This window comes from Trichoderma evansii (assembly GCF_050947405.1).
Source record: "Trichoderma evansii strain SZMC 28006 chromosome Unknown GGI43scaffold_1, whole genome shotgun sequence".
Classification (NCBI taxonomy): Eukaryota; Fungi; Ascomycota; class Sordariomycetes; order Hypocreales; family Hypocreaceae; genus Trichoderma; species Trichoderma evansii.
Window position 1 is genome coordinate 2,810,230 of NW_028145205.1, and position 14,277 is coordinate 2,824,506.

General features: G+C 48.8%; 6 protein-coding genes across 6 annotated transcripts; 3 read left to right on the forward strand and 3 right to left on the reverse strand.

The window, feature by feature from the left end:
- The first annotated feature begins 241 nt into the window (after positions 1-241).
- Positions 242-1,301, forward strand: GGI43DRAFT_29920 (dolichyldiphosphatase). Its single transcript, XM_083201510.1, has 2 exons — positions 242-378; positions 445-1,301. Exons 1-2 carry the CDS (start codon positions 322-324, stop codon positions 1,084-1,086), a joined length of 699 nt encoding a protein of 232 aa, XP_083066523.1. The 5' UTR covers positions 242-321; the 3' UTR covers positions 1,087-1,301.
- Positions 1,302-1,471: 170 nt separating this feature from the next.
- Positions 1,472-4,072, reverse strand: GGI43DRAFT_30033 (uncharacterized protein). Its single transcript, XM_083201529.1, has 4 exons — positions 3,588-4,072; positions 3,365-3,525; positions 2,934-3,310; positions 1,472-2,869 (listed from the first exon to the last, which is right to left on the reverse strand). Exons 1-4 carry the CDS (start codon positions 3,857-3,859, stop codon positions 1,790-1,792), a joined length of 1,890 nt encoding a protein of 629 aa, XP_083066524.1. The 5' UTR covers positions 3,860-4,072; the 3' UTR covers positions 1,472-1,789.
- Positions 4,073-7,293: 3,221 nt separating this feature from the next.
- On the forward strand, positions 7,294-7,764 carry GGI43DRAFT_391550 (glucose-repressible protein Grg1). The gene is made up of 2 exons (XM_083204454.1): positions 7,294-7,552; positions 7,608-7,764. The coding sequence occupies exons 1-2, from the start codon at positions 7,431-7,433 to the stop codon at positions 7,693-7,695; spliced, it is 210 nt and encodes a 69-aa protein (XP_083066525.1). The 5' UTR covers positions 7,294-7,430; the 3' UTR covers positions 7,696-7,764.
- Positions 7,765-7,827: 63 nt separating this feature from the next.
- GGI43DRAFT_391551 (Emopamil-binding protein) lies at positions 7,828-8,847 on the reverse strand. Its single transcript, XM_083204455.1, has 3 exons — positions 8,411-8,847; positions 8,222-8,357; positions 7,828-8,161 (listed from the first exon to the last, which is right to left on the reverse strand). Exons 1-3 carry the CDS (start codon positions 8,801-8,803, stop codon positions 7,959-7,961), a joined length of 732 nt encoding a protein of 243 aa, XP_083066526.1. The 5' UTR covers positions 8,804-8,847; the 3' UTR covers positions 7,828-7,958.
- A 481-nt stretch (positions 8,848-9,328) lies between these two features.
- GGI43DRAFT_30046 (ATP-NAD kinase-like domain-containing protein) lies at positions 9,329-11,535 on the reverse strand. Its single transcript, XM_083201531.1, has 3 exons — positions 11,321-11,535; positions 10,003-11,209; positions 9,329-9,908 (listed from the first exon to the last, which is right to left on the reverse strand). Exons 1-3 carry the CDS (start codon positions 11,423-11,425, stop codon positions 9,463-9,465), a joined length of 1,758 nt encoding a protein of 585 aa, XP_083066527.1. The 5' UTR covers positions 11,426-11,535; the 3' UTR covers positions 9,329-9,462.
- A 702-nt stretch (positions 11,536-12,237) lies between these two features.
- On the forward strand, positions 12,238-14,274 carry GGI43DRAFT_29770 (Ribokinase-like protein). Its single transcript, XM_083201479.1, has 6 exons — positions 12,238-12,295; positions 12,461-12,857; positions 13,050-13,208; positions 13,371-13,426; positions 13,561-13,674; positions 13,865-14,274. The coding sequence occupies exons 2-6, from the start codon at positions 12,588-12,590 to the stop codon at positions 14,049-14,051; spliced, it is 786 nt and encodes a 261-aa protein (XP_083066528.1). The 5' UTR covers positions 12,238-12,295; positions 12,461-12,587; the 3' UTR covers positions 14,052-14,274.
- Positions 14,275-14,277: the final 3 nt, after the last annotated feature.

Consider the following 14,277-nt stretch of genomic DNA (forward strand, 5'->3'; position numbering starts at 1 on the left):
TGGCATGAAATTAAGCCACGTTTCTCTCCCTCCAGCCTCAGCATCACCTCCGTCACATGCAGCTTGACATATTCTATTCCTTGCATCGTCATCCATCATTACTTGTCTTCCGTCTGATGTGTCTGCACGATACATGATGGTAAATTCCGACACCCAATAACATATAATCTTTCTCACGAGCTATTCTAGCTTTTTTTTTCTTCTATTGCATCTTTTGCTTTCTGTCTCTCCTTTATTTCCACTTCTAATATCATGCATCTCCTTGCGTTCTGCAATTTCGTTTGAAAATAGCCACTTGCATCCAAAACACCAACAGCAACAATGAGCGACGAATATACCCCAACTCTCGCCTCCCTCTCCGTCACACACGTCTACTATGTAAGTTTCTATTTCTGTTTTCCAAGTTAGCCAAAATAGCCAACTAATTCATCCTGCTCTTACCAGGACCCTGACGATTACATCTCCCTTCTATGCGCCTACCTCGCCCTCCTCCCCCAAGCTCTTTGCGTCGTCTACGCAACCCTAATATTCTCAACACGCGAGGCTGAGATATGTCTCGCTTTCGCCGGCCAGCTCGCCTGTGAGGCCCTCAACTTCGTCCTCAAGCGCATCATTAAGGAGGAGCGTCCGCGCCGCATCCATGGCAAGGGTTACGGCATGCCCAGCTCGCACGCCCAATTCGTCGCTTTCTGGAGCCTCTCCCTCGCTCTGTTCCTCCTGGTGCGACACAAGCCACTATCGCGCGGAAAAGCAAAGATATGGGAGGGCGGTCGACCTTGGACTCTGATCGAGAGGCTGGCTGTTAGTCTTGCCGCCGTGATTGTGGCAGCGGCGACGGCGTGGAGCAGAATATACTTGAACTATCATACGACGAAACAAGTGGCTGCTGGTGTGACTGCTGGCTTTGTGTTCGCGCTGGTTTGGTTCGTAGCAACTGAGATTTTGAGGAGAACGGGGTGGTTAGCTTGGGGCATTGAGCTTCCGCCGGCGAGGATGCTGAGGATACGCGATCTGGTGGTAGAAGAGGACATGTGTCAGGCAGGGTGGGAAAAGTGGGAAGAGAAGAAAATTGCAAAAGCCAAATAAAGAAAGCGAAATCTACAATGGCATATATAAAAATCATGATAGCAATGTCAACAAAGCGGTTATGCATAACTATGCGATGCACCCATCTACATTACAAACAAGAACAGCAAAATGCGAATTTAGCACAATTAAAACAAAATTTCCCCGAATTGTCTAGTTTTTGATTTCTTCTATTTGTTGTGTCATAAATAGCCCATTTCATACGTCGCTATTTCTCATTACCCTGGCACTACCCAAGTAGTAGCCAGAAAAAAAAGAATGTAGACGCCTCTGTCTGTACCTCAAAAGATTTCCTATGCCCCAGCGATGGGGAGAAAGAATGGAAGAAGAGAAGGAAGAAAGATAGAAAGTGAAGAAGGAAAAGGACAAAAAAAATAAAAATACATCATCTTCGCTTGCTAGAAAAGATCACATTGAATCTAGTATGGCATGGCCCCTTTGCCATATCCGACAGCCGTCAAGAAAGAGCGTCCCTCACAGAGGGAAAAAGGTAGGAAAGAGGAGGAGGAGGAGGATGAGTGTGAGAAAGAAAGGGAAGGGATATGTTGTATCGGGGTATCGAGAGAGTGTATATGTATAAGAAGAATATTTTACAGAACAGCGTCTCCTTAAAGTCGCTACTGTTAAACATAAAAGGGGGTTTCCTCAATCCCAAGAATCGTAATGGAGCGGACAAAGTCGTAAAGAACAATCAAATCATCATTTATATCCATTCAGCAGTGCCAACTGAATATCGTTCGTCGGTTGTCGCAGCACCTGGCGTTGATGGAGTGGATGCCATGCCCTTGTGATGCGCAGCTGCAGGCGGAGTCGGCGGCTTATTGGGGCTGTACACCGTGGGGCTAAGGGTGATTGGCTTGTCTTCATCCTTATCCTGCTCATCATGCCTCACCTCGACAGTTGCTGTGATGGGCGAGTGAGGCATATCGTTGCTCCTATCGTCATTGAAAGCCATGCTGTTAAGGCGAGAAACGGCTCCGTTCGGGGGGTTGCCGGGCGTGCCTGGAGCTAAAGGCCAGTTCGCTTGATTTGGCGAAAATGGCATCTCTGGAGAAAAGAAAAAGGGGGCCTCCAGGCGGTTCACGTCGCTAAGATTGGATACTCTCAGACCAATCTGTACGGTCAGACCAGAGACCAACGAAGAGTCGCGGTTATGTCTAGGAGCGCCCGAAACGCGGATTGTAGGTGGCGGTAATAGGTCTTCAAAGTCAAACATCTGGTTTCCCGGTACCTCGTTGCTATTGCTTCCTGTTGGCGAGTAAGTCGTAGAGGGGAGAAGGGTGGTGTTTTTGAGATTGATATCAAGCGTTTCCCGTTGGCTTGGAAACAAACTATAAGAATCTTTCCGAGCTCGAGGTACAACTGGCGTCAAAGGCACGTTTACCAAATCGGAGCCGTCAGCAGCGTCTCCGTCAGATATGGCGTTGAACGTTGTGCCTTCTCCGTTAATGCTCCTCTTCTCTTCGCTGGCTGTTGACATTCTCGTGCTTGTGCGAGATTGGACTATTCTTGCCGGCGATACAGGCTGTCCGATTTGCCTGTTGAAAATGTCTGACCCAGGCCAAGATTCAACATTCTTTTCTCGCGGACCACCAAGTTCAATATGTCCAAGCGGACCTGTCTTTTGCATCTTACGGGAGCGAAGAAAGAGATAGAGAGCGCCAAACGTGATTCCCGACACGTTACTCGCCACCGAAGATACCATGTTCAAATCCAGCTGCAAAGTCGTCAATGCCATTGGGTTTTGAGACAGGATGCTATAGAAATAGGGAGCCGTTAACCCCTAATAGTTTCTTTGTTAGCTATGCTTCTATAGATCAAAAATTTTATTGGCCATGGGAACGTACGTTTAATATAGCGCCCAAGATCATGTAGTAAACCATTTTGGAGGCAGCCGCCCTTTCAACGAGGCCAATGGAAGCACCCTGGTGTAGTCGAATGAATATGATTATGGCTCCGACGACCAAAATAGAAGCAATTGTAGTTAGGAGAATGGCTGCCTCAAGCCTCCAGGTTTGGACAAACCAAAAGAGAGACGCATAGCAAAAGTCGGGAGTCTCGATGACGCGCGTTAATACGTACATCGCTATAGTGCCGATGAGAACAAGAAAGAGACAGGCATAGATGGCCCATTTAGAGATTCCTGGAAACGGCCGCGGCCTCAGCGCCTGTATGATTGTCTCCAACCCAAAGAAAAGCTGGATATAAGGGACAAGAAATAAGGCTAGTAGCGGTGGTTAGGAACAGAGCCAGAGTGGTATTAACGCCAGAAACTTACCTGGTAACATGGCCTGAGAAATGGACGTGCATCCAAGTATAAGCAAGCCTTCAAGCCCTTTGGTTTGACAAGCGATGTAGATAATCCCCTGTACTGCTATGCCAATGGATAGGACAAGTGGGAATATTTCCGCAGCGTCTATAACGTGGAAAAAGGAAGAACTGATTTGATGTTAGCCAAGTATAGCATATATCTGCCGTAGCAACTGAAAAAGTAACCATACCGAAGTCTGAAAGTCGGATCATTTTGCTTTGTCGATTTATAACAATTTCGAATAATGATAATCGCCAATATCAAAGCCATGGCAGTGTTAAACCCAGCAAGAATAGTAATCATAGACCGAACTTGCTTGGCAATGGTGAACTTGAGGTTGTTGATGACTGAAGATGTCGAATTATCCATGAATGGGAATCCCGCTGTGTTATCGGCCGTCTGCCTAGCCCAAATCCCATTCGCCCCATTTTGTTCATCTAATAATATGTTCCAGCCATCCATGGTTGCCTCAATCGACCCTTCAAGGCCTTGTTGCTTTAAGTGGCGAGAGAAGAGAAAAATTGGTAGAAACTAACACCGGCGTCGAAGCCCCCCAGCGAGCCGCGTCTTAGATCGCCATTGACACTCTATCCCTCTCAAGTTGTGTTGTCGTCGTATTATGAGTAAGTCGTCGTACGTCGTCCAGCCAAAGATGGATGCAAAAAATCGAAAATAAGTATGGGAGGGAAAATTCTTGCTGTCGTCCTGCGGGAGCAAAGAAGCGAATGAGAAACGAAGCCTAGAGAGGTAAGAGCTGCATGCCTGCAAGTGCCCCAATCTCTAAAAGGGTACTCGGGTGAACCAAGTATAAAAAGGTGGTGGTATCAGCCGTCCAGACGACTGCAAACACAAGAAAAGATAATCAACACAAAAGAAAAGAAAAAGAAGATGAACGGAAAGGAAATAGAAGAAACGCAATCTACTCCAGGTTGGCGCCAAGGATCGCTACCAGAGCGTGTAGAGGCAAAGAGAGAATGCCTAAAAGAGAGAATGGGAGGGAGAGAGACAACTAGAGGGAGATGTTCGTTCGAACATTGTGGGGCAAAGAAACACAGCCAAGAGCAAGGATATATCGGGATATGGAGATCCGGGCGTGGGCCTTGGGAGAAGGAATACACAGCCCAAGTCCAGCGGGACATGGGTGTTGTGTTTCAATCGACACCAAGACTTAGAGTTGACGCCATTGCCTTGGCCAGGGGAGAACAAGGTGGTAAGGTTATTGACTTGGGATTACCCATGCCAGTGGTATCTGCCATTGCGACCGATGCCTTGATTTGCTCCTCAAGCTCCCTCGTCGTCTTCGTTTGCATAGGACTCTGACATGGACGAATACTAATTCCTATGTGGCGCACGCGAAGAAATCAGCCACGCAAAGAAAGAAACCCCTTCATTTCTGAATATCATTAAAATCCGTCTGTGTCGAGTTCCTGTGGCGCCTCTTAGCTGCGTCAGCCAGACAACCGGAGGCGACAGCCAGGGCAGATTCGGTCGCGGCCTCGAAGCCTTGCCACATCTTCTTTTATCGCCGCGTTTCTCATTAAGATGAAAGTCTCGTTAGCCGTGTTCGTCTTGGTGTCAGCAGTGATAGCAGGTTTTCCAAGGCCGGTAGCGGCGGGGTTGACGCAAACTTGGAACAGATTGGAGTTTCAAAAGTCAGGAGCCCTGTTAGAGGTTCGAGAAGTTGAAGCTATGGCTGTAGGCAGTCACCGATTGGCACGAAAGCGGCAATGCGCTATACTGAAGATGGCTTAGATCGTTCGCGGAGAACCCCTGGTGCCGGGAGCTGGCTCTGGCTGCGGGTCATTTATGATAGAATAGCATCAAATAAGTGACTGATGGAGTAAGCAGCTTGAACATGTTCTAAAGTTGGGCATACTCGCGCCCCAACACGTGCGTGGAATCTGACTTTCAATTAAAGAAGAGCAGGACTCATCTCGCGACAGCATTGACGGGGAGAGATGGTTTCATGAGCTTATCCAGCCTTGGCTAGGCTGACGTGATAAGTAACAATGAGACTCCAATAAGACCATCGTTTTGAGCAGCCAGCTCAGATTATATTTTTGGTTCTACCTTTTGTAGTGAATTAAGTCGGCGACTGGCCGGGTAATGGACATGTCACCCATATTAGGTTAGAGCCTTGGTTGGATTGATGCGATATCAGATTTGGCTGATTAGATATGAGTCTCGATCCATCATCAATGATAATGGTATGTATGTCTTTGATCTGTTATCTGCCGCATTTACCCCAGATGCATAGGCTGATTCCAATATAATAGATTGCCTAGTGATGTTCCTCCAAGTCCAAAAGAGACAGGGGCTCTGATGAAATGATGGCATCTATGTGCTCATTAGACCAAATCATGAGGCTATCATGAGGGCTATCCACTTGGACACAGAAACCCCTTCTTCTCTCTCTTATAAACTTTGTTCTGGGTTTCTAGAAGCTCTATTTCTTCACTCCCCGTGGCCAGCACTATTCTCGGCAGCTAATTAAAAGTATCTGGAACCAAGTCAACTAGACCACGTTCTTCAAAAATCTACTTCGTAAGGATAGTAGCTAGCAGACCGGAGCCTGTCACTACAATCTGCCACTTGGTGTCAAAAAGTTACACTTGATCACTTATCACACGATGACAAGAAGACATGCCGTGTGCACATGTTGAAAGCGCTGCCACAGACACATCTACTTAGAACGGGACATTTCCGCGGCAATCCACGTGACAACCTTGATGGAATCCCAAATCCAAACCTTGATATTGATATCGTTGCTGATTCCGTGTGCGGAGTTGCAAGGAATTCGTCAGCCGTCAGCTCTGGACGGCGAGAGCAGGGCGCATCGGGTCCTCTTCACAAGCTCAGGATGAGCATTGTGGCGTCATGAGTTGGCAAACTCAGTTAACGATTACCTGGCATCTTCTCCTCACCTCTCCTCAGCGGCAAAACATGTGAATATGATACTGCAGAAGTGCCAAGACGAGCCCGCTTATAGCCTGCCAACTTGCCTTGTCCAGCACCCAGCCGACGCAACAAGACACACAAACAAGCTTCAGAAGCCAAGGCCTCGTAGAACCGATACGCTCAGATTTGGATGCTCCGGAGAGAACCTTCCGTCTGGGCCCGGAGATCTCGATGCGAGCATCAGCGGACCCATCCGACGCAAAAAACTGGATGGAGTTTGATCTCATAGAGGGATGCCCATCGTAGTCATTATGCCACGAATACGTCATTCACTGTAACGGCCCCACAATTCGCGCTCCCGTTGCTTCTAACTCCAGGCGCCACACGTGGCGTCGTCCACTGAAAGAGCTCCGAGGCGTCAATCGTTGCTTCTCTCGAGCTGGCACAAGCCACATCTCTCATGAATCTGCTCGCAATGGCTCCATGGGAACTCGGTTCGACCCATTGCGCGTCGATGAATTGACCCGCTTGCTCCTGCACGGGGGGAAATAAGCTTGTGTACAGTATGACACAGGGCAGTTCGCAGGCAACGGAGACGCTTCTTACTCGCAGCCCACACGAGCAGTGACGTTTTGCTCTCTTCGTCGTGATGTCATTTATATTCAGCAAAACTGCCAAAGCCGCCTATGTCTCAAAGCGTGTATCTACGCTTAACGATTCGTGACTGAGCAAAGTGTTACATGCTCTCCAGGCAAGAACCCACCTTGATCTGAAGTCAATCGGTGGTCAAGGAGTAGTCCCCGGAAGTACCTGGCCCGCCAGTCATGGCTGTGGTTCTACATCAGCTCGATCTTGCTTATGATACTCGCCAAGCTATGGTGGAGGACAATACGTATTCGATGACGCCATGTTCCTGCTTCACATGCATGGAGAAAGAGTGAATGCCATGTCAGTAGCTATTTCTGGGCATGTAGTCAGCCCTTCCAGCTCTCTCCTCAGGTCTATATAAACTCTTTCATCCCCCCATCATCTCTCAACTTAGTCTTTCTTCATCACAACCTCACAACAACAACCTCAGATCAAGATCACACTAAACCAACTCTAAATTTCAAACCAAACCAAACCAACCATCACAATGGATTCCATCAAGCAGGGCGCCAACTACGTTTCTGAGAAGGTCCAGCAGGCTACCTCTGGCACCGAGAAGGAGGCCAACAAGCAGGTCGCCAAGGACTCTGATGCCTCCGTTGGCACTCGGTAAGGCTCTTCATCTGTTCATCATTAAAGGATAGCAACTAATAATTATTCACAGTGCCTCAGCTGCCAAGGACGCTTTGGGCAACAAGATGGACGAGAGCAAGCACGACGCCAAGGGCGAGGCTCACAAGCAGGCTATCTAAACAGCCAAGACAACGAGAGCAATCGTGGTGGTGGAACTACAAAGGATGAAACAACCCCGCTGCTGAGTGTCTATAAGATACATCAATATCGATACCCCGTTATAGCTCAATAATAAATTTTGCAACCCACATCTTCTCGTGTCTTCGTGACTCTTGATACTTCGTGATGTATATGCGACGCCAGTATACATATGCTGCGAAATACATTTCCAACTCTTGGCATCTCAAATCTGCCGTTCATAATGTCCACCCCGTCCATCAATTTACTGCCCCTTCTTATAATGTAGAACAGTCGCTCGGTACTTGAATGCCTCTGAGATGTCGCTGATAGAGTACCAAACCGCATACAGTGGGATAAAGACCCACAGCATATTGAAGAAAACCAGGTACACCCACATGTACATGAAGTTGCTGCCGTCGAGATTGATATTGCCGGTGAGCCACTCGGGGCAGAAAGTCATGAAACCTACGGGTCTTGTTAGCGTTGCCTCATATCCATGTTTCAGTTATTTTGCATCTTGCTTACCTCCATAGAGCTCGCAAGTCGCCAGAACAATCATCCAGATGCTAGCCTTGGGGCTTCCCTTTGCAATCAGGTAGCAGATATACACCGCCAGGGGTCCATCAAAGAAGACGGTCAAAAGCTCGAGGCTGATGACACCCTGTTTTCTTCAGTTAGCGACAAATCATATCACTAGCTTTACCACCAACTCACCAAATCAGCTCCCGCCCATCTCTTATCCGCCCGCGCATACACCATCCACAGCTGCGCAAACGGGTTATCCCCACCGCTCTGAGGTCCATAGACCCTGCTGTCTCCAAATCCGAGAAAGTTGTACGGCGTAGGCACCAGGCCCTCGCCCGCCTCGGCGGCAGGGATGAAAGAGTAGAAGCAGTGGTACAGGAAGCTGCCTTCGAGGATGAAGTGGCAGAGCGCGTCGGCGAGATGCCAGATGAAGAGGAAGCGCAGGGTGCCGGAGGTGGCTCGGGGGAGGACGAGGCGCGACGTGGCGTAGGCGACGAAGACAATCGCGAGGGTGGAGAGGAGAGAGATGATGGTGGTTTGGTCGAAGAGGTCGGGCGGGAGGGACGAGAATTGGGAGGCCATCTTTGCGGTTGTTGTTTTTTTTTTTTTTTTTTTTTTTTTTTTTTGTCAACTGGTGGCTTTTTGGAGTTGGGTTGCTGCTCTTTGGGGGGAGCTCGAGATTTTGAGAAAAACTTGGGTTCAGCACTAAGAAGATGATGCTGATGCTGATGACGCTAATAATATCCAAAAGAAGACTAGAATCCAATTAAAGATACCGGGCGATCAATCTATATCCAACGGACCCAAAAACAAGCAATCACACAAGTAGAAAACACTCTTGAAAACAGAGAAACGCGCGCTGGAAATTATCACTGCCTTTAGCGTGGGGTTGCAATATCAAGACAATGGCCCTGTGCCCCGCCGCGGCGGCTGTGGGGGCGGGACCATTGTTTTTCTTCAGCTCATGAAGCATGAAGCTGTACTCACTTCGGATACAAGTGCGGATACAAGAGTCGATACTACTACGTAACACAACTACCTGTTTTCATATGTACTGGTAGCTACCTACTACTAATATACACTTTTGTTTTTCTTCATCATCTTCTTGATTATCATACAAGTATCAAAAGTAGCTGGTGATAGTGACTGCAAAACTCCCTATAACAACCCGCCTCTATCGTTCAAAACAAGAACAATATAATGCAGATGTAGTATCCTGTCCCATGTAGCGATGAACATTTTCATTTATCCCACTCCTTGAATCCCTTCTGCTTCTGTCTCGTGTTCCATCCCAGTTTTCCACTGATGCTGTTGATCCAATCTTCGCTCCTCCGCCCTTCTGCCTGGACTGACGCAAAGGGATATCTGCTCGCGCTGACCGTCACATAGTCGCCTGGCTTCAGTTCCACACGCTCGCGCCCATCAAAGCTGGCCCACGATGCTGTCCTAGCGTTGTAGGGGACGCCGACACGCAGGACAATCGTGTCTGGCAGGATGATCGGCCTAAACGACAGCGTGTGAGCGCAGATGGAGGTGACCAGCATGACGGGGTTCTCAGGGTGGCATAGGGAGCCGCCGGCGGCGAGGTTATAAGCCGTTGAGCCTGTTGGTGTAGATACGCAAATGCCGTCTGCAAGCACCGAAGTAAAGTGCTCGTCATCTCCAAAGATTTCCGTATAAGACATGGCTATATACAGAAAAGAAAGAAGAGGAAATAGGTTAGCAAACGCAGTTTCCAGCAAAAGTAATGAATCAAAATGCAATAGAGACAAGGAACTCACTTGGATTCGGGCCTCGGTCAACAACCAACTCATTCAAGATCTCAAATGTCGCTTCCGGTCGATGTGTATGCTCGTCTTCAATTTCCTCGCCAATCAGCTCCTCCACCAGATCCCGCCTGTAGTGCGACTCGTCGTCATCCTCGTCAGATTCCGACTCTGGAAGCCTCTTGCGCACGCTCCTCATGACTGTGCACTCGAACCGAAGTCTCAGGCTAACCGTCACACCCTTTGAGAAGGCAGAGTTGAGGATCGGCTTGTAGTCTTCAAAGTCAAACTTGGTCAGAAATCCAAGACTCCCCAGCGCAAAGCTCAGCACCGGCGGCACGATCCTTTGGAAGAGCCAGCTCGCATAGAGAACCGTTCCGTCTCCTCCGAGAGTGATGACAAAATCAAACGAATGAGGCCGTGCTCTACACATGCCCTCGTCCCAGTACCGGAGACGTCTCTGAACGCCTTCGCGGGCGCTATCCTCGGTCACACTGCCATCTTTGGAATATTCGTGAGCCAAGTCGTCAACCAGCTTTCCCGCGTCAAATCTCTTGTTGGTCTTGAGAATTTTCTCTACATACACGACGTATTTGACATCTCTTTCTTTACTAAGCAACCATTGCGCCAGGGCCCTCGTATTGACAATCAAATCCGAGTCGTGAATCTTTGTCAGAAGAAAGATGGTTCTCACTCGAAAGCGAATGCGCATGCTGCTCAGCCTCCTGCTCAGCTCGCGAACCCCCCAAGCCATATCACTCAACTGCTTTTTGGTCAACATGCGACTGTGAACAGATTCATACTGTTGATGAAGATCCGTCTCAGAATCAGTCTTGGTCATTTCTTTCGTCCAGGCCTTCTGATCCACTTGTCCTATTTCGTTATCATCCTCCATGTAATCTGGGTCAAGGACGGCACGGCACTTTTGCTTTTCAGCAGGGCACTTCAGATCGATAATTCTGTCCATATTCTTTTCGTTGCTAATATCAACTGGCTCATCGTGTCTGTGAGCCTGCGAGTATATCGGATGCGCATGATACTGGTTGCGGCTGGGAGAGTTCCCAGCCGATCTCTCCTTGGACTTTCGTTGTTCCTCTATCAATTGATGAACCACGCACTCAGCTCGTCGGCCCGGTGGCATGCGCTTCGTCGCAGGCATGGGAGCTTCCGATGAAACCATTGAGCTTTTCCTCCTATATGGATTTCCTGGGTCGAAGGTGACCTGCAATATTCGAGATAGTCAGTGGCGAGGCATAGCTTACGCGGGACAGGATTTCGTCCAGAAAGAGAACGTGCTGTTTAGAATAAAACAGATAGATGGCATCGCACTCACCTCAACAGCTCCATCATCCTCGTCGCTCCCATCCAGGCTCACTTCCTCAAATGTTATGTGCTTGGGCTTTGTCTTGGCCCCGTCTTCTTCGTGTTCGCGACCCATGATGTAATGGCTGAAATCGGTATCGCGGGGTCACAGCACCACTATCAGTATGCCGTGCTGCAAATAGAGTCAAATCGCGTCTTCGGAATAGATGATGGCGATGAAGATGCGTTCTCATTTATCAATCGTAAGGATAGCAATACACAGTGAATAAGTATTGCATTTGTAAGAAATGCTGGATGAGCTCGCAGGATCGGCGGGAGCAGGTGCTCTCAGCTGAATGCCAAAAGTGCTAATCCGAAAAGTGGAGAATAAAGTTCCCATCAAAATAGTATATGTACACGTCAAGATGTTGGATTTGCATGATTTCTATCCTAAACAACCACACCTGCATTTCATCATGATGCATCAACATGAGCTAGCTGTAGTATTAAGTCGCTGACTGAAAAATTACGCTCAATATTCATTTTTAAACGTGGATTTCTGAAGAATAACTATGCCACCTCCCGGGTAGCTGGCTGAAGCTAGGTGAGAGGATAAGTAAGATGATTATCGGTGGCGGAACTCGGATCTCGCAAACAGCCACATAGAGATTCTCCAAGATCATTCGCACAGGTTCCGGTCTCATAATACGCGATTATCTAGCCACGACTTCCAAGAATAGAGAGGATAGAGAGGATAGAGACGAGTGTGCAAGTATATAGAGCTGAAATCGATGTAAATCTATCGCTACTGACTCTACATTGATAGAGCAAGTGGGTCATCAGCCCAGAGCCTCACTATCTCAGTACCACTCAGAATCTGCTACCACTGCTGCTCGTTATATGTTGGAAGTTTAATATCATCGTCATCACTTCATACAGCAGGCTCACGGACATAAAAAGATGCCGAATATAAAACAAGACGAATAAACGCATACATCCAAAGACAAGGAAAGCCCCCCTGCCTCGCCGGCACGATGAAGCATCTCATCTTGATCGGAGCCTGCTATCTAGATACTATTTTGAGGGAAGAACCAACTTTTCAAAACGCCCACACAATATCGAGATTGTGGACGATGCATCATCATGACTTTAACTAACACTTCACTAACAGTGTACCTCACTACCCAGAAGAAGACGAAAAGCTACGAGCATCAACCCTCCATATTCGCCGGGGAGGTAACTGTCCCAACTCGCTCGAGGTGCTCCAGCAGCTCGTCCAGCGCCACGATGCCGTCCGCATGTACCTAATATCGCCTCTGCCAAGCAAATCATCACTGGCTACGCAGCGTATCAAGGCTTCATTTGGTGAGTCGTCACCCGTAAGCCTCGAGCACAGTCTTTACCGAGAGACGCACACGGAAGCAGCCAGCAGTTACATCATCCGTAGCGAGCAGACGGGAAGTCGTACGCTCGTAAATTACAATGACCTACCAGAAATGACAGTCGGCGAGTTCGAGGCCATCGTGCGGAGGTTCAGCCCCGGCGACGAGACCTGGTGGCACTTTGAAGTGAGTTCATTAATTTCTGTTTCTCCTCCTCTCCCTCTGTATTCAGAACTTGCTGCGGCCTGGTCGAGTGACGCCCGCGAATGACCATGGTTGCAGCATCTATTTGGATGGTTCAAGCAAGAGAAGTGCCACTACATTCGAGCCTTTTACACCCTCTTGGCAACAAATCCTTGTCTGACAGTTCTAGCTCAGGGCCGCATTCCGCATACTACGTTAGAGTGCGTCCGCGCGCTGCGTGATAAGCTCCCAAACGCGCAAATCAGCGTCGAAGTCGAGAAGCCAGGGAGGGACGGCCTTCGCGAGCTCGCGGCCGAGGCCAATGTCGTCTTCTATGCCAAGTCTTGGGCAGAGGTATGTGACATTACGCCACGGAGAGAGCCGAGCGAAGTTCTTCTTGACGTCCCCCCCCGCCTCTTACTTACTGGGGGGCTCCAGGAAGAAAATTCAAGAGAAGAGAATTCTGGATCGTGAAAACAATGCATAAGGAAATGGCTGACAGATTAATCTGCATAGAACTCTGGTCATGGGTCTGCCAAATCGTGCCTCATGAACGAGAAACAGCGGAAAGCGTAAGCATGCCCTTCCCACGAAACGCCCGTCTGCTGGGCTGCAATCTATTTTGCCTAATGTGTATTGTTTTTCTTCTTCTTCTTCTTTTGCCGCTGATGCGAGATGATCGTTCGACTCATGCTGCTCGCAATAGATCCCTTGCCTTCTGCACTTGGGGTGCAGACGGAGCCGCCATGTGCCAGCTCCCTAAACAACAGGTCGTCCACTGTCCCGTGGAAAGCCGCGCAAAGTCCGTTACTGTCGTCGAGTAGGTTACACCCGACGAGGGTCATTTTATTACCCTTTTCCTTTTTCTCTCTTTTTTTCTCCCGTGCCGTCCTCCCCATTTGGCTGGACATGATTGTCGCGACTCAACCTTGCTAGTCTTTTGCGCGTACCACCACCGCTAGCAGCACAGAGCAGCATTGAAGCACCGCAGCTGACACGTCTCCATCTAGCTCGGTAGGAGCGGGTGATACTTTCATAGCGGGAATGCTCTACAGCCTGGTCTGTCGAAACAAGACCTGGGATGTCAGCCACGGGCTGAGGTTCGCCGTACACCTGGCCACGACAAAGGTCCAAAGGGAGGGGTTTCAGGGGCTCGGCGCAGATGTCCACGACTGGCTAGTAGGCAATGCGTCCTGATCGATCCCATCGATTTAGCATTCACCGTAGCAGGCCCTCACCTGTGCCTCCTCCCTGTACTGAGAAATAAGTACTATACTATTCCTACCGCTGCTAGTAGTAGAAGGCGGGTCTGAGTGGTCTCTTGACGGACAAGGGAGCGACAATGTTGCTCTGTACCTAAAAATGTGCAGCCCTGAGATAGCGTCGCGCCAATACTTCTCGCAGCAGCCACCAGAAATGGTGG

Excerpts from the sequence above, each read along its gene's own strand:
- GGI43DRAFT_29920 (XM_083201510.1), top strand. The coding sequence starts at position 322 with ATGAGCGACGAATATACCCCAACTCTCGCCTCCCTCTCCGTCACACAC. Across the intron at positions 379-444 it reads CCGTCACACACGTCTACTAT|GACCCTGACGATTACATCTC; the intron begins GTAAGTTTCTAT and ends TGCTCTTACCAG.
- GGI43DRAFT_30033 (XM_083201529.1), bottom strand. The coding sequence starts at position 3,859 with ATGGATGGCTGGAACATATTATTAGATGAACAAAATGGGGCGAATGGG. Across the intron at positions 3,526-3,587 it reads GATCCGACTTTCAGACTTCG|TTCTTCCTTTTTCCACGTTA; the intron begins GTATGGTTACTT and ends ACATCAAATCAG. Across the intron at positions 3,311-3,364 it reads TTCTCAGGCCATGTTACCAG|CCTTATTTCTTGTCCCTTAT; the intron begins GTAAGTTTCTGG and ends CACCGCTACTAG.
- GGI43DRAFT_391550 (XM_083204454.1), top strand. The coding sequence starts at position 7,431 with ATGGATTCCATCAAGCAGGGCGCCAACTACGTTTCTGAGAAGGTCCAG. Across the intron at positions 7,553-7,607 it reads GATGCCTCCGTTGGCACTCG|TGCCTCAGCTGCCAAGGACG; the intron begins GTAAGGCTCTTC and ends AATTATTCACAG.
- GGI43DRAFT_391551 (XM_083204455.1), bottom strand. The coding sequence starts at position 8,803 with ATGGCCTCCCAATTCTCGTCCCTCCCGCCCGACCTCTTCGACCAAACC. Across the intron at positions 8,358-8,410 it reads GATGGGCGGGAGCTGATTTG|GGTGTCATCAGCCTCGAGCT; the intron begins GTGAGTTGGTGG and ends TGAAGAAAACAG. Across the intron at positions 8,162-8,221 it reads GACTTGCGAGCTCTATGGAG|GTTTCATGACTTTCTGCCCC; the intron begins GTAAGCAAGATG and ends CAAGACCCGTAG.
- GGI43DRAFT_30046 (XM_083201531.1), bottom strand. The coding sequence starts at position 11,425 with ATGGGTCGCGAACACGAAGAAGACGGGGCCAAGACAAAGCCCAAGCAC. Across the intron at positions 11,210-11,320 it reads AGGATGATGGAGCTGTTGAG|GTCACCTTCGACCCAGGAAA; the intron begins GTGAGTGCGATG and ends CGAATATTGCAG. Across the intron at positions 9,909-10,002 it reads TGACCGAGGCCCGAATCCAA|CCATGTCTTATACGGAAATC; the intron begins GTGAGTTCCTTG and ends TTCTGTATATAG.
- GGI43DRAFT_29770 (XM_083201479.1), top strand. The coding sequence starts at position 12,588 with ATGTACCTAATATCGCCTCTGCCAAGCAAATCATCACTGGCTACGCAG. Across the intron at positions 13,427-13,560 it reads AACGAGAAACAGCGGAAAGC|ATCCCTTGCCTTCTGCACTT; the intron begins GTAAGCATGCCC and ends TGCTCGCAATAG. Across the intron at positions 13,675-13,864 it reads AAGTCCGTTACTGTCGTCGA|CTCGGTAGGAGCGGGTGATA; the intron begins GTAGGTTACACC and ends GTCTCCATCTAG.